General features: G+C 38.3%; 14 protein-coding genes and 2 non-coding genes across 16 annotated transcripts; 10 read left to right on the top strand and 6 right to left on the bottom strand.

The window, feature by feature from the left end:
* Positions 1–105: 105 nt before the first annotated feature.
* TRP3 (bifunctional anthranilate synthase/indole-3-glycerol-phosphate synthase) lies at positions 106–1,653 on the bottom strand (the record flags this gene model as incomplete). Its single annotated transcript, XM_002498061.1, has 1 exon — positions 106–1,653. The coding sequence occupies one exon, from the start codon at positions 1,651–1,653 to the stop codon at positions 106–108; it is 1,548 nt and encodes a 515-aa protein (XP_002498106.1).
* A 238-nt stretch (positions 1,654–1,891) lies between these two features.
* Positions 1,892–3,139, top strand: CDC11 (septin CDC11; the record flags this gene model as incomplete). Its single annotated transcript, XM_002498060.1, has 1 exon — positions 1,892–3,139. One exon carries the CDS (start codon positions 1,892–1,894, stop codon positions 3,137–3,139), a length of 1,248 nt encoding a protein of 415 aa, XP_002498105.1.
* A 244-nt stretch (positions 3,140–3,383) lies between these two features.
* SNR64 lies at positions 3,384–3,497 on the top strand. The gene has a single exon (XR_002648429.1). It is a non-coding gene; the product is annotated as a snR64 (small nucleolar RNA).
* A 33-nt stretch (positions 3,498–3,530) lies between these two features.
* Positions 3,531–4,718, bottom strand: HOC1 (alpha-1,6-mannosyltransferase; the record flags this gene model as incomplete). The annotated part of the gene is made up of 1 exon (XM_002498059.1): positions 3,531–4,718. One exon carries the CDS (start codon positions 4,716–4,718, stop codon positions 3,531–3,533), a length of 1,188 nt encoding a protein of 395 aa, XP_002498104.1.
* A 159-nt stretch (positions 4,719–4,877) lies between these two features.
* MOG1 (Ran GTPase-binding protein MOG1) lies at positions 4,878–5,390 on the bottom strand (the record flags this gene model as incomplete). Its single annotated transcript, XM_002498058.1, has 1 exon — positions 4,878–5,390. One exon carries the CDS (start codon positions 5,388–5,390, stop codon positions 4,878–4,880), a length of 513 nt encoding a protein of 170 aa, XP_002498103.1.
* A 277-nt stretch (positions 5,391–5,667) lies between these two features.
* Positions 5,668–8,703, top strand: UBA1 (E1 ubiquitin-activating protein UBA1; the record flags this gene model as incomplete). The annotated part of the gene is made up of 1 exon (XM_002498057.1): positions 5,668–8,703. One exon carries the CDS (start codon positions 5,668–5,670, stop codon positions 8,701–8,703), a length of 3,036 nt encoding a protein of 1,011 aa, XP_002498102.1.
* Positions 8,704–9,006: 303 nt separating this feature from the next.
* Positions 9,007–12,828, bottom strand: STE6 (ATP-binding cassette a-factor transporter STE6; the record flags this gene model as incomplete). Its single annotated transcript, XM_002498056.1, has 1 exon — positions 9,007–12,828. The coding sequence occupies one exon, from the start codon at positions 12,826–12,828 to the stop codon at positions 9,007–9,009; it is 3,822 nt and encodes a 1,273-aa protein (XP_002498101.1).
* Positions 12,829–13,224: 396 nt separating this feature from the next.
* Positions 13,225–13,875, top strand: OPI3 (bifunctional phosphatidyl-N-methylethanolamine N-methyltransferase/phosphatidyl-N-dimethylethanolamine N-methyltransferase; the record flags this gene model as incomplete). Its single annotated transcript, XM_002498055.1, has 1 exon — positions 13,225–13,875. The coding sequence occupies one exon, from the start codon at positions 13,225–13,227 to the stop codon at positions 13,873–13,875; it is 651 nt and encodes a 216-aa protein (XP_002498100.1).
* Positions 13,876–14,002: 127 nt separating this feature from the next.
* ZYRO0G02200r lies at positions 14,003–14,074 on the bottom strand. Its single transcript has one exon. It is a non-coding gene; the product is annotated as a tRNA-Thr (tRNA).
* Positions 14,075–14,362: 288 nt separating this feature from the next.
* Positions 14,363–15,034, top strand: CBT1 (Cbt1p; the record flags this gene model as incomplete). The annotated part of the gene is made up of 1 exon (XM_002498054.1): positions 14,363–15,034. The coding sequence occupies one exon, from the start codon at positions 14,363–14,365 to the stop codon at positions 15,032–15,034; it is 672 nt and encodes a 223-aa protein (XP_002498099.1).
* Positions 15,035–15,201: 167 nt separating this feature from the next.
* On the top strand, positions 15,202–16,005 carry EMC3 (ER membrane complex subunit EMC3; the record flags this gene model as incomplete). The annotated part of the gene is made up of 1 exon (XM_002498053.1): positions 15,202–16,005. The coding sequence occupies one exon, from the start codon at positions 15,202–15,204 to the stop codon at positions 16,003–16,005; it is 804 nt and encodes a 267-aa protein (XP_002498098.1).
* A 222-nt stretch (positions 16,006–16,227) lies between these two features.
* On the top strand, positions 16,228–17,385 carry NPA3 (GTPase NPA3; the record flags this gene model as incomplete). The annotated part of the gene is made up of 1 exon (XM_002498052.1): positions 16,228–17,385. One exon carries the CDS (start codon positions 16,228–16,230, stop codon positions 17,383–17,385), a length of 1,158 nt encoding a protein of 385 aa, XP_002498097.1.
* A 35-nt stretch (positions 17,386–17,420) lies between these two features.
* On the bottom strand, positions 17,421–18,266 carry ADD66 (Add66p; the record flags this gene model as incomplete). Its single annotated transcript, XM_002498051.1, has 1 exon — positions 17,421–18,266. One exon carries the CDS (start codon positions 18,264–18,266, stop codon positions 17,421–17,423), a length of 846 nt encoding a protein of 281 aa, XP_002498096.1.
* Positions 18,267–18,755: 489 nt separating this feature from the next.
* Positions 18,756–19,724, top strand: LIA1 (deoxyhypusine monooxygenase; the record flags this gene model as incomplete). The annotated part of the gene is made up of 1 exon (XM_002498050.1): positions 18,756–19,724. One exon carries the CDS (start codon positions 18,756–18,758, stop codon positions 19,722–19,724), a length of 969 nt encoding a protein of 322 aa, XP_002498095.1.
* A 169-nt stretch (positions 19,725–19,893) lies between these two features.
* Positions 19,894–20,472, top strand: HAM1 (nucleoside triphosphate pyrophosphohydrolase HAM1; the record flags this gene model as incomplete). Its single annotated transcript, XM_002498049.1, has 1 exon — positions 19,894–20,472. One exon carries the CDS (start codon positions 19,894–19,896, stop codon positions 20,470–20,472), a length of 579 nt encoding a protein of 192 aa, XP_002498094.1.
* A 637-nt stretch (positions 20,473–21,109) lies between these two features.
* LOS1 (Ran GTPase-binding protein LOS1) lies at positions 21,110–24,298 on the top strand (the record flags this gene model as incomplete). The annotated part of the gene is made up of 1 exon (XM_002498048.1): positions 21,110–24,298. The coding sequence occupies one exon, from the start codon at positions 21,110–21,112 to the stop codon at positions 24,296–24,298; it is 3,189 nt and encodes a 1,062-aa protein (XP_002498093.1).
* Between the last annotated feature and the right edge of the window lie 379 nt (positions 24,299–24,677).

Below are 24,677 nucleotides of genomic sequence, written 5' to 3'. Positions count from 1 at the left end.
TTATATATGTATGTCAGTAGGTACCTGATCTATAGTCCATTTTTTTCTATGGGAAAGGGCAGCCAACTTAAATTACAATTAAAATTTTCTCATTCCACATAACATTTATGCTGTTAATTGGCGGATGAAAGTGCTTGGGTCAGAGCTTCTCATCAGAGCTTCACCGACTAAGAATCCGTGAACCCCCTCACTTTTATACTTCTCGGCATCCTGGGCTGTAGTAATACCAGAAAGTGCAATTAATAAAACGTCCTTTGGTACAGAATCCACCAAATTACTAGTTGTATCCAAGTCAACCGTGAAAGAATGTAAATCTCTATTGTTAACACCAATGATCTTGGCGCCAATCTGAAGAGCACGTTCCATCTCTTGTTTTGTGTTAACTTCCACCAATGGTTCAAACCCCATTTCCTTTGTGGCGTATTGATATAATTCCACCAGTTCATCCTGTGAAAGCATCTTAACAATCAAAAGAACGGTATCCGCACCAGCCAATCTTGCCTCTAAAATTTGGTATTTGCAGAACACGAACTCTTTGCGTAGAACACATGGTCTCCCTTTGGGATTCGAGCTAAATTCCACGTCTAAAGCCTTTCTGACATTGATCATATCCTGCAAACTACCTTTGAACCAGTGTGGTTCTGTGAGTACCGATATGGTGGCTGCACCGGCTTTAGCGTATCTCAATGCTTGTTGAGCAGAATTAGCATCGGGACAGATATCACCCTTGGAAGGCGACGCACGTTTCACTTCAGCCAGAACAGCGGCCCTACCAGGACTATTTTTCAATCTTTGGTAGAAATCTTGTACAGTGGGCGCCAATCCTAACTGGAAATTTGTCTCCAAATCTTTTGTTGTAAAACCTGCGATATGACTCTGAGCGTCTACATCCTCACGACGCTGGGCATAAATCCGATCAAGAATGGATCCACTTTGCCCCCTGGTGTCCTTCTTCTCATTTTCTTCCCAAGTACCACCATACACATTTAGCATGTTTTCAATCATTAGGTGTCCTTCTTCGGTAAGAATCGATTCCGGGTGGAATTGGACTCCCTCTATCGTATACTTCTTATGTCTTACACCCATAATAATCCCATTTTCTAATGTGGCGGATACTTCCAGTTCCTCTGGGACTGTAACTGCACTACCGGCCAAAGAATGGTATCTGGTAACCGCCACACCTTGAGGAATATTTTTGAAAAGACCTTTATTATCGTGGTTCACTAGAGAAGTCTTACCGTGAACAATTTCACCAGCGTATTCCACTTGACCACCGAATACGTCAAACATACATTGTTCCCCCATGCATATACCAAAGATGGGGATCTTACCAGCAAATTTTCTTATGCAGTCTCTAGAGATACCTGAATCTGTTTTTGGGTGACCAGGACCAGGTGATATCACCAACATATCAGGGTTTAAGGCAATAATACCATCAACAGTAATTTTATCATTACGGTACACTTCGACATCGGCACCTCCTTCACAAAGGTATTGGTAAACGTTCCAGGTAAATGAATCGTAGTTATCGATTAAAATCACTTTACGAGCTGCCATATTGATATGAAGAGCCTTGGATGGAGGTATAAGTGGAATAATCTCGAGTATTGATGAGTATTGATGAGTCTTCATACTGGTTATAATATTGGTCATCGGATATTTTGTCAGAATTTTTCATTATCACGTGAAAAACATGTGACCTAAAATTTCTAGTGTGCACGTGACTGAATTTTTCATTTTTGTTTTTTTTTACCCTATCTTCTCGATCCATATTCTTGACGTGTTTCAATGATCACCAAATCAAACTACAACTAAATACGTTAACAACACTAATAACACATCTACAAAGGAGAAGACACTCAGTGAAGGCTTCAATTGATTGAATTCAACAATGGCAAGCATTATCGAGGCATCCTCAACTTTGAGGAAAAGAAAGCACCTAAAAAGAGGTATTAATTTCACCGTTATGGTGGTGGGACAATCCGGTACTGGTAGATCCACATTCATCAATACGTTATGTGGACAACAAGTTGTTGACGTCTCTACAACCGTAATGCTACCAACTGATACCTCTACTGACATTGAATTGCAATTGAGAGAGGAGACTGTCGAATTGGAAGACGATGAAGGCGTTAAGATACAGTTAAATATCATTGACACGCCAGGATTCGGAGATTCGCTTGATAATACTCCTTCATTTGAATTGATTTCTGACTATATCCGTCATCAATATGACGAAATTTTGTTAGAAGAATCAAGAGTGAGAAGAAATCCGCGTTTTAAAGATGGTAGAGTACACGCTTGTCTCTACTTGATCAATCCAACAGGACACGGACTGAAAGAAATTGATGTAGAGGTTATGAGACAGTTGGGACCTATCGTCAATGTGATCCCTGTTATCAGCAAAAGCGATTCATTGACGCCAGAGGAATTGAAGTTGAACAAAAGGCTCATTATGGATGATATTGACAAATTCCAGTTACCTATATATTATTTCCCCTTTGACGAGGATGACATTTCTGATGAGGATTACCGTACAAACACTTATCTACGTTCATTGACACCATTTTCCATCATTGGATCCAATGATGTGGACGAGTTACCGGATGGGACAGTGATTAGAGGTAGAAAATACCCATGGGGTACACTGGACGTAGAAGATGCATCGATTTCTGATTTTGTCGTACTGAGAAATACGCTATTGATATCCCATCTACACGAATTAAAGGATTATACACATGAAATTCTTTATGAAAGGTACAGAACGGAGGCACTGTCAGGAGAATCTGTGCCTCATACCAGGTCTTCATCCAGAACAAATGATGTGGATTCGAGACGTGGTGCACCATCACAAAGTTACGGCACACAACAACAACACGCTAATGGCAGCGATCATACACTCCCTCCCAGTAATAATGAATCTGCCCCTCATCGTCAAGAATCTAACTCTCAAGATACATATTTGGCCCGTGAAGAACAAATAAAATTAGAAGAGGAAAGGTTAAGAGCCTTTGAAGAAAGAGTGCAGCAGGAACTGATTTACAAAAGGAAAGAATTGTTAATGAGAGAACAAGAATTAAGAGATATCGAGGACAGGCTCGAGAAAGAGGCGCGCATGAAGCAAGAGCTAGATCTCTAGTGTTTTGGAATAAATTAAGTTAACATGAATTAAACTAAAATATAGTTAAATTAAAATATACTATTATTGAAAATGTATATACATATTCGTTCCTTGCGACTTTTCTTGACGTTTCCATTTTCTTCGCTCAGTGAAATTTTTCATATAAAAGGCGGAAGTTCATCGTAATTGACCAAGACTTCTTTCTCTCCCTTTCGAAAGAGAGCATGGCGCTCCTTTTGTTCAGGAGAACAGTTGAGTACTATGGAGTTTTAAATGATGAGCAACTAGATAGGGACAACTGATTGTCTATTTGAAGAAAAAAGTCTTAATGCCCGGTTTTTAGTAGAGCCTTGGGCGTCTCTGAAATAAAATATTAAAGACTCCAAAACTCAATTGAACTTGTCTTAACTTAATTCTCTAGCTTAGGTACTGTTTTCCAAGATTTCTTGGCTTGGTGATGAATTAGATATAATGGCTTGTTCACATCATCGTTGTTAATGGTCTTGGGGGCGTTAAATGAGAATGGTGGGAATGCTAGGATGTCAGCGATTTGTCTTGGCTCTTTCAACTGGTTGAACCATCCCCATGTAATCCTGTCTGTGTTACCACTTCTCAAATAATCGTTCAAATAAGAGAAAATTACATCCGTCCATACACCTGAACCTGTCCATGTCATGATATTCTTATCACTTCTCAAATTAATGTTCAAAGTACCTTCGTTTTTCCTTTGTAAAGTTGTTTCCGTAATATTTGCAACGACCTCTCTAATCACAGGATGACCAGGTTTAGCTTGAATGATCCATGTACCCAATTGTAATCTTCTCACGTAACGAGACCTCCAATCTGGACTTTCAGCCTCGTGTTCCACACCAACAATTAAGCCGATATTAGCGGGGTCCATATTTTCAGGAATCCAATTTGGTACAGGTTGTAAAGGATCGGTGTCTATATCTGCATACACACCACCACGAGCTAAAAGGATCAAATATTTGAAGAAATCCACCTTTAAAACCTTTGAAGGCAATGCGTTATAAGCATTAATAACATCTGGCACGGAGGAAAAATAGTGACGCACAAGTGCATTCATCATCTCATCAGTGACAATTTCATGAACGAAACCTGGATTTTTATCCCTCCAATTTCTTTCTTGCTCCTCCAAGTTTTTCAATTCTTCAGTACCTGAAACACCACCAATTTGCCAGATGTAGGCTGGGAACCTTTTCCTTTCATCATATCTGAAATTGTAGGCCAATTTTTCACGTAATGTTGCATGTTCTGGTGATAGTTTAAGCTCTTGCAGTTTTTTCTCTAATTCTTGTCTATGTCTTTCAAATTCACGAGCTTGATCCTCTTGTTTTTTCTTCAGTTCATTAGCCAAATTTTCAAACGATTGAATCAAATCAGCATCACTCTTCTGATGGCTTGCTGCGAGGTTGATAGATTGTGAGATTTCCTTGGGTAAATTCTGTAGCAGTTTCTGCAGATCAGCTGCCTTTGAATTGTTGAAAAATCTGAAAAGGAGTACGAGACATGCAATACTGGGGATAATAAACAGCAGCAACCTCTTAAGAGTAACACCTTCCCTGGACTTAGCCATCGTTATGGAGTCTTTTTGGAACTGTTACACTGTTGTATATATTCACCACGGTAGAAAGCTCATCATTTGCACATATGCAAAGGCCCAACGCGTTGTGACGAAAATCATTTAATACGTCTGTTGGTAACGGTAGTACAATGGGTCTGTTACAAGAGAAATCTATACAAACAGAGAGCCGTCAACTACTTCGAATTGGTTCAAAATGGTCGTCAGCACCTTATTCGTAGCCTGAACTTCCTTGGGTAGTTCTTCTCCGGTCCTCACCGCTTGACCAGGCACGTTTATCGTGATTACAACGTCTGTTCCATACTGTGGAAGTCTAATAAGTCCTACACAAAGTACCAGATTAACGTCATGCGCTATACATGCATATACGGACGAATTGATTCGATGTAGTTGATCCATTTGACAGTTGGTGGAACCATTGAGATCAAATATTTCAGTCACGTGTTCCTTTAAGGCATCTTCATCATTGCTAGCTTCAATTCTTTCCAGTAGATCTACAGTAATACTCTCATTTAATCCCAATCCGTCTCCGTAATCTTCACCTTCTTGGCGACCATTTACATATACTTCCTGCGTATCGGGAACAGGTCGTAGTAAACTGGCATCGATAAACCCTGGAGGCAGAACAGTACGAAGGGCGCCGCCGTAAAGTGATACCGGTTTCATCGGGGTAAAAAATGCTGTCGGTATTGGCGGTAGTAGTAGGGTTGGTAATTGTTATACTAGTATTAATAGTAGTAACTGTCATCATCGGTATTCACATTTTACGTAGTAAAGAGTTCTGGGTTACCCGCCCATAAATGTGATTTTAAGGTGGCAAAAAGAATATAAGGGAAATATTAACAGTAAAGGACAATTACAACTAACTGATAAATCCCAGAAGCCACCAACCTGTGAAGAAATCGAGGTCAGAAGGCATTGATACAATATATTTAAATACAATATGAGTGCTGGAGAGATTGATGAAAGTTTGTACTCCAGACAGCTCTATGTTCTGGGCAAAGAAGCTATGCTTAAGATGCAACACTCCAATGTTTTGATCATTGGTCTCAAGGGGTTGGGTGCCGAAATCGCCAAAAATGTTGCACTAGCAGGTGTCAAATCTCTATCTTTATATGATCCACAGCCCGTTACTATCCAAGATTTGTCTACACAGTTCTTTTTAACTGAATCTGATATTGGTAAGCAGAGAGCAACAGTTTCGAGAGAGAAATTAGCAGAATTAAACTCTTACGTTCCTATCAAAGTAGTGGACTCATTAATAGACGAAAAGTCGTTGCTAGAATTCGAAGTCGTTGTTGCAACAGAAACCGTTTCCCTACAGGAGAAGGTTAACTTGAACAATTTATGCCATGCAGCCGGAATCGGATTCATTTCCACAGAAACTAGAGGTCTTTTTGGTAATGTTTTTGTAGATTTAGGTGATGAATTTACCGTTTTAGATCCAACTGGGGAAGAACCAAGGTCAGGTATCGTTTCTGACATTGAACCTGATGGGACTGTAACCATGTTAGATGAAAATAGACACGGTTTAGAAGATGGTAATTATGTTAAGTTCTCAGAAGTGGAAGGTTTGGAAAAATTGAACGATGGTTCTTTGTTCAAGGTGGAAGTGCTAGGTCCCTTTGCCTTTAGAATCGGCCCAGTTTCGCAATACGGTAAATACATCAAAGGTGGTATCTTTACAGAAGTTAAGCAGCCTCAAAAATTGTCTTTTAAGACGTTACAGCAATCATTTGCAGAACCAGAGTATTTATTCTCCGATTTTGCTAAGATGGAAAGAACTCCTCAATTACATTTAGCATTCCAAGCGTTACAACAGTTTGCCTCTACTCATGGAGGTGAACTCCCAAGACCTTTGAATGCTTCTGATGCCGCCGAAGTTGTAAAACATGCCCAACAAATAGCGGCTCACGAACCAAACGTTTTGGGTGGTGCTCCAGTGGATGAAAAAGTGATCGCGGAGCTTTCATATCAGGCAAGGGGTGACTTACCAGGCATAGTTGCCTTCTTTGGTGGTCTCGTAGCTCAGGAAGTTTTGAAGGCATGTTCTGGTAAATTCTCACCTTTAAAGCAATACATGTATTTTGACGCCCTAGAGGCTCTACCGGAACAAAAACAATTTGTAAGAACAGAAGAAACTACTAAACCAATCAATTCTCGTTACGATAATCAAATTGCAGTTTTCGGGTTAGAATTCCAAAGGAAAATTGCTAACCTATCAGTTTTCCTAGTTGGTTCAGGTGCCATTGGTTGTGAAATGCTAAAGAATTGGGCACTGTTAGGTCTAGGTACCGGTTCCGAAGGTGGTATTGTCGTTACTGATAACGATTCTATCGAAAGATCTAATTTGAATAGACAATTCTTGTTCAGACCAAAGGATGTCGGCAGAAACAAATCTGAAGTTGCTGCTCAAGCAGTTGCCGCTATGAACCCGGATTTAACTGGTAAAATCGATGCAAAGATCGATAAAGTTGGCCCGGAGACGGAAAGCATCTACAACGACCAATTCTGGGAAAGTTTGGATCTTGTCACCAACGCTCTAGACAACGTCGATGCTCGTACCTACGTGGACCGTCGTTGCGTCTTCTACAGAAAACCTCTGCTAGAATCTGGTACTTTGGGTACTAAGGGTAACACCCAAGTGGTCGTACCACTGTTGACAGAATCCTATTCTTCTTCAAGAGATCCACCTGAAAAGTCTATCCCACTCTGTACCCTACGTTCTTTCCCTAACAAGATTGATCATACGATTGCATGGGCTAAATCTCTTTTCCAAGGATATTTTTCAGATGCCCCTGAAAACGTTAACATGTATTTGACTCAACCTAACTTTGTGGAACAAACTCTAAAGCAAAGTGGTGATGTGAAATCTATCTTGGAAACTATCAGCGATTCTTTGAACCATAAACCAATTAAATTCGATGATTGTATCGCTTGGGCTCGTTTGGAATTCCAGAAGAAATTTAACCACGATATTCAACAATTGTTGTACAATTTCCCCAAGGATGCTAAGACCTCTAACGGCGCACCTTTCTGGTCAGGTCCAAAGCGTGCTCCAACGCCTTTGAAATTTGACATTAACAATCCAGATCACCTTCATTTCATCGTAGCGGCTGCTAACTTGCGTGCATTTAACTACGGCTTGACAGGTGATTCGGGTGCACCAAATTTGGAACACTACAAACAAGTGTTGAGTAAAATTAATGTTCCTGAATTCTCTCCAAGATCTGATGTCAAGATTCAAGTCAATGACGATGATCCAGATCCAAATTCTGACCGCGGTGAGAATGACTTGTCAGTATTAGCTGGTAGCCTACCGGAACCATCTCAAATGGCAGGTTACAAGCTAGACCCAGTAGAATTCGAGAAGGATGATGATACTAACCATCATATTGAATTCATCACCGCATGCTCCAACTGTAGAGCTGAAAACTACTTCATCGAACCAGTGGATCGTCAAAAAACCAAGTTTATCGCAGGTCGTATCATTCCAGCTATTGCCACTACCACCGGTCTCGTCACTGGTTTGGTTAACATCGAACTGTACAAGATTGCTGATGCAAAGACTGATGTTGAAAAGTACAAGAATGGTTTCAGCAACTTGGCATTACCATTCTTTGGATTTTCTGAACCTATTCACTCTCCAAAGGGCGAATACAATGGTAAATCTTACGACAGAATCTGGGATAGGTTTGACATCAACGGTGATATCAAGTTGAACGATTTGATTAAGCATTTCCAGGAAAAGGAATCTTTAGATATCACAATGTTGTCTTACGGTGTCTCTCTTTTGTATGCATCTTTTTTCCCACCAAAGAAATTAAAGGAAAGGTTGAACTTAACGATCACTGAATTAGTGAAGTTTATCACCAAATCCGAGGTTCCTCCACACGTTCGTACAATGATTTTGGAAATCTGTGCAGATGATAAAGATGGTGAAGATGTCGAAGTTCCTTACATAACAATTCACTTGTGATGTATACCGATTATTGAGTATTGACTGCGTGGAATAATGAAGACAAAAAATGGTTAATGTATCAGATAGGGCATCTATCTGAATTATAATATATATATTAAAAAGAATAATGATAGTAAAATATTTAGAAACAAATCTCATGAGAAGAGGTGCAATGGTCTAGGCTATCACCAACGTGTCTGAATGATGCGATAACAATAACATTAGATTGACAACAATGTATAATAATCGAACATAATAAGAACAATAATAAGAACAATAATAGCCTACTGAACGTCTAACATTTTAAGACAACTCAGTCGTTCAGTCACCAATTCTAGTAACCAATTTCCAAAGTTGACCCTTTTGCCTTAAGAGGTCTTCTCGATTGCCCATCTCAACTATATGGCCCTGATCCAATACCGCCACTTTATTACAAGCTCTAACCATTTGCTCATCATGGGTAATTGATATTGTTAACATGGTTGGCGGCCCCTCTCTAATGATTTCATTAATAATGTGTGAGCTCATTGTGTCTAATGCCGAAGTGCATTCATCAAGAATCAAAATCTTGGGCCTCTGAAGTAGCGCTCTAGCAATACACAATCTTTGATTTTGACCACCTGAGAGTAATCCTGAATCAATTTTTGTCTCCAGACCTTCTGGTAGTGTTGCAAAAAAATCATAAATACCCACGTACTTCAACATATTGAAGACGTCCACATCAGCAGTACCTAATGGTGATCCATAAACTAAATTTTCCCTTATTGTACCCTTAAATAGAGTTGGTTTCTGTTCTACAACTGCTATTTGTTCCCTTAGCTTGGGTAAGGCCCAATCATTGACATCTGTATTATCAACAAATAGCGAATTGGACGGACACTCATACAGTCTAGTAATTATATTGACTAAAGTGGATTTCCCACAACCGGATTCACCGACAATTGCAATTCTGTCTCCACTGTATATCTCCATACTTAAATGCTTTAAGATTTTAACTGTTGGAGCAGTTGGATACGCAAAGGAAAGATCATTGAAACGGATAATGGGTCCAGTTGGATTTTCAACGATTGGAACTATCCTATGCCCCTCTGTTTCGAAACATTCGCTTTCATCTATTCCCTCTAAAATACGATAAATTTTACTAGCCGCCCTTTGACCTCTTCTGATATCTGGAATTTGATTCACTAAATTGTTGCAAGTCATAATGGTAAAAAGCAACAGAGTAAAAGTTTCGAACATTTTCTTTGTTGTGTATTCACCATGGATCACCAATTTAATTGCGTAGTAGTATAAGATTCCCTGGATAGACATCGTTAACCCATTACTAACCGCTACACCAAAGCCAGTTACAATCGCACGCCTTTGGCCCATTAGTTTAGCCGTCTGTTTCAATACATTAAATTTCGCCTTGAAGTGATCTTCTATCTGTAGGCATCTAATAGTCTTCATACCAGTTACCACTTCGTACTGAACGTTTTCCAATTTAGCTATGGTGTTCTTATATTCTGTTTCATATTTCTTTAACAGTATCCCATAAATCATTGAGAAGATAACTAACAATGGGAACATAGAAATGCAAACTAAACTTAACTTCCAACCCGTGACAATAGCCCATATTAATCCCACTGACGACACAATCACGAATGAAGAAACGAAACTGATGAAATTAGATGTTGAGGTCCTCAAATCTCTCAAATCATTCATGAGCAAGGCAGAAAGTTCAGATGGCTTATTGTTATCTTGAGTGAGCCATTCTATCCGATTATAAGTGATTTTACGCATAGCATCATCCCGTAGCGTTCTAATGTAAATTTCACTGTGGTAACCTAATATAAATTCTTTCAGTAATGTTAATCCAGAATCTGCGGCGGCAATCCCCATCACAATGAAAGCCCATTTCAACAAATAACCGGACGATCCTCTATCTGAATTGCCATCAGGAACTATACCATTTAACAGGTAACTAAATGTGTAAGAAAAAATCGGATTGGAAATACCTGCATATAGGGAGCAGACAATTCCTAAGTACAAAACACCTTTCCTCGAGCTACTACTGTACATTCGCTTCATAATCTCTAAAATTGACATCAGATCTTGACTTCTGTCCTTTTCGGATCCTTTTTCATCACTACTAAGATCTTTTTCGTTCAATTTTTCCTGTATAGTAACTCTTGGAGCCTTTGATCTGTCCTTTTGTCTATGGGAAAAATCATCTAATGGTATACTGCATATTTCCATTAAGCTGCCTGAATCCTCATCAATCCTAGGGGTATTTAATTCGTATTCAATCAGACTATCTTCATAAGTGGACGTTTTGAAACGTCCTGGTATCTCAATAGTAGTAATCAATGAGGAGGAATCAGCCAAATCGGTGCCAGCACCTAGGCTTACCATATTGAAAAACCTACCTTGTTGATTCAACAATAAGTTCCTTTGTTGACCCTGTTCAACAACCTCACCATCCTCCAGAAGGTAGATCATATCATCAGGTCCAATTTCACTCAGATCATGAGTTAAAATAATAGTAGTCTTTTCAGACCTCCAATTTCTAATCGCATTCATGAGTAAGCCTCGATGGATGATATCTAATGCAGAGACCGCTTCATCAAGCACAAGTATGGGAGTATCTCTCATATAGGCACGGGCAATGGCTATTCTCTGTTGTTGGCCACCGCTTGGCGTTATACCTCCAGTACCAATTAATGTGTCTAATCCCTCGGGTAAATCGTAAATGAAATTATCTAGCAGGGAAATTCTACAGGCAGCTTTGAGACTTTCATCTCTAACCAATTCGTCTGTCTCTTTACTACCGAAAAGAATATTATTTCGCAGAGTATCATTGAAAAGAGTACAACGTTGTTCGACTAGAGTAATGTTTTTCAGAATTGATTTTTGATCAATTCCCTTGATATCGATACCATCAATGCTGATGCTACCATTATAATCGTCATATAATTTCAACAGCAAATTACCCAACGAAGACTTACCTGAGCCTGATTTACCGACAACATAAGTTATTTTACCCACTGGTAGTGTTAATGAGACATTTTTCAAAGCTGGCACAGTTGGTCTACTTGGATAATTGAACTGAACGTTGCGGAGTTCAATCTTTTCACTAATTCCACCATCCAAATAAAATCGACGGTTATTCTTAAAATCTTCCTTAAGATATTCGTCCTTTTTGAGAAATTCATTGACATTGATGACTCCCACTTTACCCTTTTGTAAGATAACTATCTGGTGTAAAGTCCCATTTATTGTAGCACCTAATAAGACACAAGACTGGAAACATGTAATAACGTCCTCGATTCTCAATTTGTGTTTTCTGATCATAGTAGAGCCAAACCAAAATGCCTGAACGAATATTGTCAGAGTTAGAAATTTGAGAATAGCCGTGTTAGCGGAAGCATAAAGGCACATTTTCATAAAATTCTTACTGCACTTCTTTACTGCTAACTGGAAATTTTGTACCTCCACAAGTTGCATACAGCTCAGTCTAACCAACTGAGCTGCCTCCATGGACCACGAAAGAAGTTGTGAAGAAATTGCGGTATGTGAATTCTCCTTTTCTGAGTAGATATGGATCAGTCGAGAGAAGAATATAGCACATAAGACAATAACAGGGGCACCACACATGGTTACCAGTGTCAAGGACCACGAGTAGTAGAATGATGTAACGGTAAGCGCTAAAATCGTGACTAAGTTTTTCCAGGTCAAGGCAGAAGCCTCAGCAGAACTCGATCTCAACTCTTCAACACACCTGTTTGTTTGGGTTAAATCTCCGGTCAATGTATCGTTGTCATCGTACCATTTCATAGGTTTCTGTAAGTAAGAATCGATTAGTTGAGTCCTAACTCGAAAATTTTGCCTCTCACCCAGAAGCATCCATGATGATATGCAAATCCAAATAATAACAATACTACCAGCTCCTAATGCCAGTATCACCATCGATCTAAGTCTCAACTCATGTATGGGATCTGACCACTGGGTGTATTCGTTTAAAAGGTTGAAAACCCTACCCGTAAGTATGGAAAGAGCAGCAGGAACTAGACCAGATGCGATGGTCGAAGCCGATACAAAACCTAGTAATATCACATCTTTCTTACCTTGTAAATAGGAATAGATATTGTTATGGAAACCCATATCGAAGCGCAGCGGGGTGCCTATTAGTCTGGGGTAAACCCATCCAAGGCAATTCGTATCATACCTTCCGCTCTCACTTATATAACCATGATTAAGATCTACCTCAATACAATAAATTCGCTAGAACAGTTTCAATTCTATTTGACCCATTCATGTAATTTACTTAATGAAGCAATTACAATCTTTAAAAGTGATGCTATGAGGTTCAAAAGTGATCTACGCTCTTTTACCTTTAGAATTTACCCGGAGTTCCTAAAAAGTTTCACAAGGGACCTTTAAGCATGTGAAGGTATCCTTGAAGTATAAAGGCCATGATATGGGAAGAGCAGCAGCCGTTTGGTTCTGTTTGTTTATCCATACCGATAGAAACTATAACCAAGAATCAATTACGCTAGAATGGGTTTAGAAGAAAAGTTTCAGGATCTTCAGTCGATTTACATGGAATTGCTCAATGATGTCGATTTTGATAAGCCGTCATTTAGAATTACAATGTACTTCATCATCTTCAATCCAGTTTTTTGGAATATTGTAGCTAGATTGGAGTACCATACCCACTTCCTGTCAAGATTTACCGGTAGTGCTAGAAGTGGTTGCTACACTTTGGCTGGTAGCATTTTCTTGCTGGGTCTTGGTCGTGATGTGTACTTCAGGAGAGCATTGAACGATCAACCGAAATCAGCATTGTTAGATGATGATAGGATTGCCGTCGCTGGTCGCTTCCTTGCTATAATTGGTCAAGTTCTAGTTGCTACTTCAATGTGGAAACTACGTATCACTGGTACTTATCTTGGTGATTATTTTGGTATTCTTATGGATGAAATCGTTACCGATTTCCCCTTCAATGTCTCAAGCAATCCAATGTACCAAGGTAGTACTTTAACCTTTATCGGTTACACACTGATGGAGGGTAAAGCTGCTGGTTTACTACTTTCATTCATGGTTTATTCCATGTACTACTTTGCATTGAAGTTCGAAGAACCATTTACCGCCATGATCTATGCGAAAAGAGATGAAGAGAGAGCAAACCGTAAGAAGAAAGTTACGTAGATTGGCCCTTAGTTTAGACGATATATGTACTCGCTCTGGTCACAAATAAAAGTTTCAATATACCTGAGAACACATCATCCCTCTATACCTTCTAATTTTTTTTTTTTTATCATGCAAAAAAGAAAAATGCCTCCTGTGGGATTTGAACCCACGATCCCCGCATTACGAGTGCGATGCCTTACCACTTGGCCAAAGAGGCTGAAACAAAAGATCGATATAACTTACTTTATTATCACATTTCATGAGAGTAAAATATGTTAACAAATGACACATGTGTTTTCTCTACTTTTGATGAGGTTGGTTGAATAAGAACGAACACATTGATCATGAAGCAGCCCAATCCATCGAGGTTTGAATCCTTCTCAATACCCCTTTCTTTTTTCTTTTATCGAGTCACCTAGAATATTTTCATTTAAGCGATAAGAAACTAACATGAAATAAGCTACATAGAATTACACATAATCGAAGTGAACGAAAAAAGACGGCCATGTGTCGAAATTACCAGTTACTAAAAGCTCTAGATGCACCTCGATTTGTGTACAGATACTCAAGAACTAGGAGCACAGTCCCCAGATTACAAAATAAACTAGAATGTAGGGTTTTAGCACAGAGATACTCCAAATATCTATCGGAATACAATACATTTGCCCTATTCCAATGGCATTCTCCAAAGGACTTAAAATTTGATAAGGACTACTTTTGGAAGGAATTTGCACATGATGTATCTTCTTCAAATCAAAATGCCATTTTTCTCGAAGATAAAGTCCATAACGAAGCTATGAACAATTCTCTGAAATCTTCCATAATATCACCAAGTGACGATACTGAATATCGTTGTACATTCCAAACTGTCTCTGAGCCCCATCCAATCGAATATATGCTTCGATTGACGGGGAAACCCAATACAAAACTACAACTACATACTCTCGGATTAAGAACAGAGGGCAACATTATTGCATCTTACATTCAATCTCTACTGGAAGAGTCAGAGAACATGTACAAGGATCTTTCATACGAGAAATTATTGTCAATTGCCAAAAGATCAAGGTCTGATAGGGACAAACCTATTAAAGAATTGCTAAACAATTTAGCAGAGAATGGAATTACGAATTCAAGAATAATGGGGACGGAACAATGGCTAGTACTTTCCAAGGCATAGACTGCTCATCCATCACATCACAGTTATATTGTAGCTACACAGATTATTGTATATAATATTATTCGTCCGGGTAATCGCATGTAATATCAACCTTCAACATAACAAGATAGAAATACAACCGTAACGACAATTCTTCAAAGGTCTAGCAACAATTACGACTACGAGTAATGGCTCTTTCCGTGTGGTCTGTATGGTCATTGATCACCGCTGGCTCTGCTGGAGCAGTGGCAGAATTGACGTTAGATCCTAAATTAAAATATTGGGTTCTCTTACCCATTTCCATCGTTATGGTTTTAACTGGTATACTACGTCAATATATTATGGATCTCATTGCACCTAATACCAAAGGTGTTCCTCGTGTCAAATTGACAGAGAGTCAGTGGATTTACAAAGCACAAGCTCTTTTAGCAAATGGATCTAATCTATCTGCTGAGGCATTCCAATTGAGAAAAGAACATTTGATAGAGGTACTAGCAGGTGGTAAATATTTGGTTAAGTTAAACACGGATGGTCAAGCTCCAAGTCCTCTTAGCGATCCAAATTTATCCGAAAACATGTTCAGTATGGCAAAAGGTAATTTAGCCAATTTTATTCCTCAAACCATTATAATGTGGTGGGTCAATCATTTCTTTGCAGGATTCGTGTTGATGAAGTTACCTTTCCCACTAACTCCTCGTTTCAAAGAAATGCTTCAAAGTGGTGTTATGACAGCAGATTTAGACGTTCGTTGGGTTAGTAGTATATCTTGGTATTTCATCTCGGTTCTTGGGTTAAACCCAGTTTACAATTTGTTACTATCAGATACTGAAAGTATCGATATTAATGCTGCACAACAGCCTCCCACGATGGGTGGACCTGGTGAGCCTCAACCAGAAGCTGTGATGAAAGGTTTAGCTAACGATTTAACCATTGCAGAAAACGAAAGCTGCTTTGATGACATTGAGCAAAGAGTCCTGGAGAAATATTCTTAGGAATCTTGGATAAAGTACTAAAGGTTTTATAGTGTATAATATTATCGAAATCTTATCCAATACATCTCTCTAGTGTCGAACCTATGAATCCTTGCTCAGTATCACTCTAAACGGAAAGATGCTCTAAGGTTAACAGAATTTCAAAGCTCATCTCATCTAATCAAATGTTTAGTCAACCACAGTGATAGCGCCAAAAAAAGATCAAAGTAAATCATTCAAGATATGCCACTCAAGACAGTTATTTGTATTGGTATGGCCGGGTCTGGTAAGACCACTTTCATGCAAAGGTTAAACTCGCATATGAGAAGTAAGCAAAATCCACCATATGTAATAAATCTAGATCCTGCTGTCCTCAAAGTTCCTTATGGTGCTAATATTGACATCAGAGATTCAATCAAGTACAAAAAAGTTATGGAGAATTATGGGCTAGGTCCTAATGGTGCCATCGTGACAAGTTTAAACCTTTTCAGTACCAAGATTGATCAAGTGATAAAACTAGTGGAAAACAAACGTGATAAAATAGAACATTGTATTGTAGATACCCCTGGCCAAATCGAATGTTTTGTATGGAGTGCTTCAGGTTCTATTATCACCGAGTCGTTTGCATCTACTTTCCCAACCGTTATCGCCTACATCATAGATACTCCAAGAAACTCTTCACCAACAACTTTTATGAGTAATATGCTTTATGCATGTTCCATTCTTTACAAGACAAAGCTACCTATGATTTTAGTTTTCAACAAGACGGATGTTTGCAGTGCTGATTTCGCTAAGGAATGGATGACAGACTTCGAAGCATTCCAAAGGGCTCTAAGGGATGACCAAGAGGTAAACGGCAATTCTGGACTTGGATCTGGTTATATGGGATCTTTGATCAATTCAATGTCGTTAATGTTGGAAGAATTCTACTCACAATTAGATATGGTTAGTGTGTCAAGTTTCACAGGCCAAGGTTTTGATGATTTTTTGAACGTGGTTGATAATGGTAAGATTAATGAGTATGATCAATATTACAAAGTTGAAAGAGAAAGAGTATTAAAACTTAAAGAGGAGAAAGAAAAACAGAGAAAGGATAAGTCCCTTGAAGGCTTAATGAACGATTTAGGAATTAACGATAAAAAGAAATCGAAGGATGAAGACGATAGTGCAGATGTAGTAAGTGATTTGGAGGAAGGTGAAAACGATGGCTTGGTGGTTCCTGATGAATTTGAAGACACCGAAAGAGAATACACTTTTGCCCCTAGTGACAGAACCCAAGGTGAGGTCAATGCTCAATCTGCGCCAGATTTACAGAAGGCTTACGAAGAAGCCGCCAATAGGGTTGGTAAAAGTGCTAGCAGTGAGACTGCAGAAAATATTGCCAGATATTTAAGACAGTAGACAACAAATACCACAAAAAAAAACAAAAAAAACAACTATATATAAATGCCCTCATCGAATGAAGTTGGAATTGGTCTCGTACCATAAACACCTTTCCACGAGATGGGTGGTGTATGTACATTAATTTTTGCAAAACCCTCAATGACATTAGGCAAGTGATCACATAGTAAATGTGCATCGTAAGAATTGTCACCTTCGTGCACAAATGCGCTGCAGTATTTAATACGTTGTAATTCGGAAACTGGCGAATTTAACAAATGGTAGGCGAACTTAAATGCTTGTTGTCTGGTGGAAACTTCTTGTTGAACGCTATCATTGGTAAATTGGAAAAGTGTACTAATAACATTATTGTTGGATTGCTGTTCAGATGCTGGATTTAAATGTAATCCAGATTCCATTTCTCGCACTACTTCACCGACTGATCTCACTTGACATATAGCATCCGAATAGAAACTGTTCGTCTTGGAAGTCCTCGAAGTATTAGCAACAATATCTTCATCAAGTGCGCCAAACGAATCCAAGATTACGACATCTGTAATCTTAAACTCCTGTACTAGGGGACAAATGATCTCTTTGACGAAATTGTTCAAATAACCTTGAATCACCGGCGTACGTTGTTGAATCACATATAAGGACCTAGATTCATTGTAAAATAACTCTAAAGCAGTGGAATAGTTCTTGTTGACATTGCTCTTGTTAAATAGTACAGGTTCCTGTTGTTCAAAGACGTAATCAAGGGGACCCACAAATGGGTGTAGATATGTAGAATCTAGGCATTTAACGAATTGAAACTCTTTTGACAAAGAATGAAGAACTAAATCTGTTGTCAACTGTGGGACGTTACCAGTTGAAACTAGCGGAATAAGTAAAGTACGTGTCATGGTTCTGTTGTCTTTATCCTTCTATAGATGAGTTTTTGTAAAACGAACATATGGTTAGTAAAAGCGACTTAAGAGATATACCAGAAGGAGAAGTATTATGGATATAGAGAAGGCAGAGAAAGCCCTCCAAGAGAGGATTTATAATCCAGATAATGTTAATCAAGCGCTATTCATTAACATTAACATAGTGATACAAGAATAAGATAATTACATTGGTGGTGAAGTAAATTTGCAATCCTAGAACCGTATGGTGACCGCGAGATACTAGATAAACGAGCTCCTTACCCAGCTAGAACATACTTTTCTTTGTCAGCCCATCGCGACTGTTGTAACGAAGCTTTAGTCAAGGTTGGGTCAACTCTGCGGTGCTGTGACCATCTGAAAAATTTTTAATCCATTTCTTCTCATCTCTTCTTAACTAGAAAAAGATTCAATAATTCAGATTACCGTCGACTTGAAACCATATATACCCTCTGATTACCACAAACCATGTCTACAGATTTTGAAAGACGTCTTGAAGAGCAAGTGGATGATTGTTCGCTCGAGCAACTAAGAGATATCTTGGTTAATAAATCGGGCCAAACGCAACTAACAAACAGGTTTAGAGCGCTATTCAATTTGAAATGTGCGGCAGAGGAGTTTGAATCAAAGCCAGAAGATGCTAGTAAAGCTGCCAAATATATTGCCGAGGCATTTAACGATGATAGTGAGCTTTTGAAACACGAAGTTGCTTACGTTTTAGGTCAAACCAAGAATTTCGAATGTGTACCATACTTGAAGGACTGCGTTTTGAATTTAAATCAACAGTGCATGGTGAGGCATGAAGCAGCTGAAGCATTGGGTGCATTGGGTGATCAAAGTTCATTAGATGTCTTGGAAAAGGTTCAAAAAGAGGATCCATCGTTAGAAGTCAGAGAAACTTGTGAACTGGCCATTGATCGTATCAAATGGCAGCATAGTGAGGCAGGTGCTAAGGAAAGACTACAGCCATCGCTATATTCCAGTATTGATCCAGCACCACCACTAGCATTGGAACAGAACTACGATATTCCAGAACTACAAAAGTTGCTGAACGATAAGAAGAAGCCATTGTTTGAAAGATATAGAGCCATGTTTAGATTACGAGACTTTGGTACAGACGAAGCTGCATTGGCTCTGGCGACAGGTTTCGACGACGATTCCGCCCTTTTCAAACATGAAATTGCCTATGTCTTTGGTCAAATGGGAAATACTTGCATTGTACCAAAACTAATCGAGGTTTTAGGTCGTAGAAACGAAGAACCAATGGTCAGACATGAAGCTGCCGAAGCATTGGGATCAATTGCCTCTGATGACGTCGTGCCAGTTCTTAAAGGCTACTTGAACGATGAAGTTGCAGTTGTTAGAGAATCTGCTCACGTTGCACTTGACATGTACGAGTATGAAAACAGCAATGAGCTTGAATATGCTCCAGCTTAGTTAAATTATAGAGAGTCTTATACAGTAGTAGGTTTTGTTAAAGTTTTTGTTGTTGTTTATTATCATTATATTATCATAGATAGATGAGATAGATATAGATGAGTTGAAAAGCCGATGTGCTAACTTGTGAGCAACTACATACAACCAAGCAAGTTTCCATAAGGTAAAGATGGTTGACATAGTATTCGTTACCGGTAATGCAAACAAATTGAAAGAAGTGCAGATGCTTTTGGCACCTGAAGAAGGTGTTCCTCCACCATTCACATTGACAAACAATCCGCTCGATCTGTTAGAAGTGCAGGATGCTTCCCTCGAAGCCATTGGTATTGCTAAGTGCAAGCAAGCCGTTCAAGAGTTGGGTAAGGGTCAAGCAGTATTTGTAGAGGATACAGCATTGAGATTTGATGAATTCAACGGTCTACCAGGTGCATACATCAAATGGTTTTTGAAAAGCATGGGTCTTGATAAAATTGTTAAATTACTAGAACCATTTTCCAACAAAGGAGCTGAAGCCGTCACTACCATTGTCTATGCAGATGAGCAGGGTCAATTTCACACTTTCCAAGGTATCACTAGAGGTAATATTGTGCCCAGCAGAGGCCCCACAACCTTTGGATGGGATTCCATCTTTGAGCCCCTAGAGAGCAACGGCAAGACATATGCAGAGATGGAAAAGACTGAGAAGAATTTAATCTCTCATAGAGGTAAGGCATTCCAAGATTTTAAGAAATTTTTGTACGCTCAGTAATGACTAAATAGAAATTTGCGTATGAAAGTTGAGTCATATTGTTAAATGCAGCAAGCAAAATCTCATGGAGATCGGATTATGAGATATTCAGGCACTACTTAACAGATTTCTATCGACAATTTTATTGTGTATAATAAATCTTTCTACTTTTTTTTTCAATGACTTTTTTTTTTTTCAATAGTAGATCGAACTTAAAGCATTAGAAAACGACACATTGGAAAACTTTCCAACAGAGATACACTGTACAAAAAGCTCCAAAAGGTCAGTGTTATAAGGACTGTGGGAGTTGGCCTCCATCGATAAAAGAAGATTCAATTTTACTCAAGGGAATAAAACCTTTCAAACCGTTTATTTCCCATTAAATTTCATCACATTTGACGCTGTTAAAATTTTTTACTTACAATTGGTTTTAAACTGAGGACAAGTTTAACTCGTTTCAACCACTGAAGTATAAGCGATAGGGAAGATAGATTGAATTTCTTTTCAGAAGCCCTTAAACTTGCATCATTAAAGGATAACTTTGATTCCTGTGGCTTCCAAAAGAGATAAATAGAAGAAGAGAGTTAAACAAAAAAAAAAAAAGAAGTGAAAAAAAGAGCATATTCACCTGTCAATTCTTCATTGCATTATTCCTACCATGATCAATAGGATTCAAGAAGTTGTGGCAATTGCAAATAGTCCTACCACAGATGCGGTTACTAAGAAACAGGCATTAGATTTTTTAACACAGATTAAATCGGAACCCAATGCAGTCCAAGTATTTGCACCTTTACTTAGCGATTCGCAATCTGATGATGTTACTAAGTTTGTTGCATTACAAGTGTTAGCAGATTTGGCTCAGCAGCAGACAAGTGATTTACAATTTATTAGAACTACAGCTGTGGAATTACTACGACACAAAGTGGTTAACGGAATTCGAGATCCAGAATACGTCAAAAATAAAATTGCGGAAGTATTGACAAACTTGTTCTACTCCATGTATGGTGAAATCAATGGCAATCAGTGGTCAACTTTTTTCACAGACATGGTCGAAATACTATCTATAAGACAGTTGTGCAACGACTCTACAAAGGAATTTATACCATTGGGACTTGATTATTTCTTAAGAATTTGTCTTGCCGTCAATTCTAGCATTGGAGATCAAACTTTTGTCAGGTCAAAGGACGTGCAAGTGAAAAATAATAGTTTAAAGGATACAATGAGAATTCAAGATGTACAAACTTTAGTCACCGTTTGGTTAAACACCTTGAAAAGTATAGTACCGCAAGAACAAAGTGATTTGGCAGTGCTGACACTTTCGTGTGTCGGATCCTATATTTCCTGGATTGATGTTCAATTAATTGTGAACCCATTATATATTACGGTAATCTATGGATATTTGGATTTTGCTGAAACTAAAGTTGCCTGTTCCCAGTGCCTTTGTGAAGTTATCTCCAAAAAGATGAAACCTTTAGACAAACTAAGTCTATTAGGTATGTTAAGTTTGACCGATAAAGTTACATCTGTTGGTAATGACGAACTGGAGGTGTATGAACAATTGGCAAAATTATCTTCATCCATGGGATTTGAATTGGCTAAAGTCATTGAACAGTGTAATGAAAATGATTCTACACCGGAAGTGCAACAGGTGGCCACAGCGGCAGATAATCAAATCATTGAACAGGTTGCACCATTAGTGCTAAAATTTATGGAACACGAATATGATTCAGTCACACAACAATGTTTCCTCTTTGTGTCTCAATATTTATCAGTTTTGAAGAAACAATTTGCATTAGGCGGTAAGCCCGGCTCTGCCATTGCCGTCAACTCTAAAAGATTACCAATAGATCCCCCACACGAGATGTTTCTAACTTCTCTGTTATTGGCTGGGTTTAAAAAGATGAGAATAGATGAATCTTGTGATGAAGATTCTGAAGATGAGATTGATGAATTTTTCGATACAATCAGATCAAAACTAAAAGTATTTCAAGATAGTGTTGCCATGATTAATCCAGCTCTTTATTTACAAAATATTTCCAATCACATTCAGGAATGCCTCTCTAAAGTCGATTGGAGAGATTTGGAATTAGGTATTTATCAAATGCATAACCTAAGTGAAAGTATACGTAACAATCTTTTCGGCATAGGTAAACAAGAAATTGCAAATTCAGAAGCTACCATGGTAATGACCAAATTTATGAGTGTCCTTTTACAAAATTCCTCGGTTTTCCAAATGGAAAGCCCCTACGTGCAAGTATTATTTTTCGAATTGGTCGTTAGGCATTATCAATTTTTGGGCTCAGATGAAAAAGATGAATTAGCATTATTGAACATTTTCTGTAGCCCATTTGGAATGTTCAACAAAAGAGAAAAAGTCAGATTAAGAACCTGGTATTTGTTCACTAGATTGATAAAGACAACAAGATTAAAATTAACCACACCTGTTTTATCCCAAATATTGATTAAAATTTCGCCCCTTCTAGGTATAAGAGCCATCCCACCAAATCCAGATGGCACAGATTACGATACCACTTTTGACAATCAATTGTATCTTTTTGAAGGTGTTGGATTCCTTATAGGTGGGAATTCTGATTGCAATTATGACATTATAGATGAAATTTTATCACCTTTATTTGCTGGATTAGAAACGTGTATCTCTTCGCAGCTCCAATCCCCTGATATTGTCTTGCAATCTCATCATCTGCTAATGGCGATTGGTACCTTGGCTAGAGGTGTTCATGGTGGTTTGGTTCCTGATAATCAGGTTAACAATGCACTCGTGAGTAAAAAATTAATACACAAATCGTTAATTGAAAAATTCTCCAATATCGCAGAAGTGGTTTTAGTATCTTTCTCGTATTTCAATAAACATGAAAATGTGAGAGATGCCTCTAGATTCACTTTTTCACGTTTGATACCTATTTTGAACAGTGATATAGTTTCATTTGCAAGTAAACTGATAGCGCTTTTCCTAGAATCAGAACTTTCCACCGTCGAAATGTGCGATTTCCTTGGATTTTTAGGCCAAATGATTCACATGTTCCATACTGATAATGGTTGTTACGAATTGTTTGACAATCTATTAACCCCCGTTATCGATAAAGTTCATGCGATTATAGATCGGATTGATCAAGAGAGTGCATTGGAAACAGAATCTTGGTACAACGGTTCTACACCAGCAGTAACAAACCCAGAGGCAGCAGGTGGCACAAGAGACAATAATGGTAAGAATGTTGTGGTAACAGATTCATTTAGAGACAAAATCCAATTGAAAAAAGCATACTACGGTTTCTTACAGTCATTTATTTCAAATTCCATAACTTCATTGTTACTTACAGACCGTAATAGAGTTACCCTTTCCACCATTTTAATGGATCTTTTAGTATTCATTCCACAGGAGATTCAAGAAACTTCGACTATAAAATTGGCTCTTAACGTTTTAACTAATTTTGTCAAGTGTTTTGGTTCTGGTAAATGTACAGATCCAAATGACATGCATGCATCTGATATTGGTTCATTAGAAGGACTTAATGAATTTTTTATCACAAAAATTGTACCATTAGTATTTGAAATTCCATTTAAACCCGACTATAAATTTAACATTAGAGATGGAAGTTGTCGGGTAGTTGCATGTGATCTATCTCGCCTATTGAAAGAGCTATACATACAATGTGGAGGCGGTACTGATCCAATGGCAAATCCATCTTTGAAATACATGGGCCAAGTTTATTTCCCACAGATTCAATTTCCATCGGATATGGGATTAGAATTAATTCAAGCACTTGCCCTAGCAGATAGCAAAGATTTTGAAAAGTATTACGTGAACTTAATAAATAATCTGACATGAAAAGAACGACAAAATGTATTTTTTTCAAAAAAATGTATGTATATATGTATAGAGATCTATATTTCAAAAAGATTAGCATTTTAATGGGCTTCAAAAATTCCTGTGAATTTTACACGGAACATAGCTGTTTTGCTCGGATTGCTGAGAGTGATTCTGTAGTGTAATACACATCATAATACCTACTAATATGGCTAAAAAGGAATAATAAATAGCCGCCGATACTATTATAAACGTGATATTCACGTGACATGTGCCGATCTCGATCGTTCGATGTGATCAGAAAATTTTTCTAGGGCCATCAATTTTTCAGGACATTTGAAGGGGAATGGTGAAGTGAGTAAAACGAACCCTTGTAGATTTTGGATGCAATTACAATAAC

Source organism: Zygosaccharomyces rouxii (assembly GCF_000026365.1).
Source record: "Zygosaccharomyces rouxii strain CBS732 chromosome G complete sequence".
NCBI classification, from domain to species: domain Eukaryota; kingdom Fungi; phylum Ascomycota; class Saccharomycetes; order Saccharomycetales; family Saccharomycetaceae; genus Zygosaccharomyces; species Zygosaccharomyces rouxii.
Note: the sequence above shows the minus strand (reverse complement) of the source record. Positions and strands in the feature narration are given on the sequence as shown.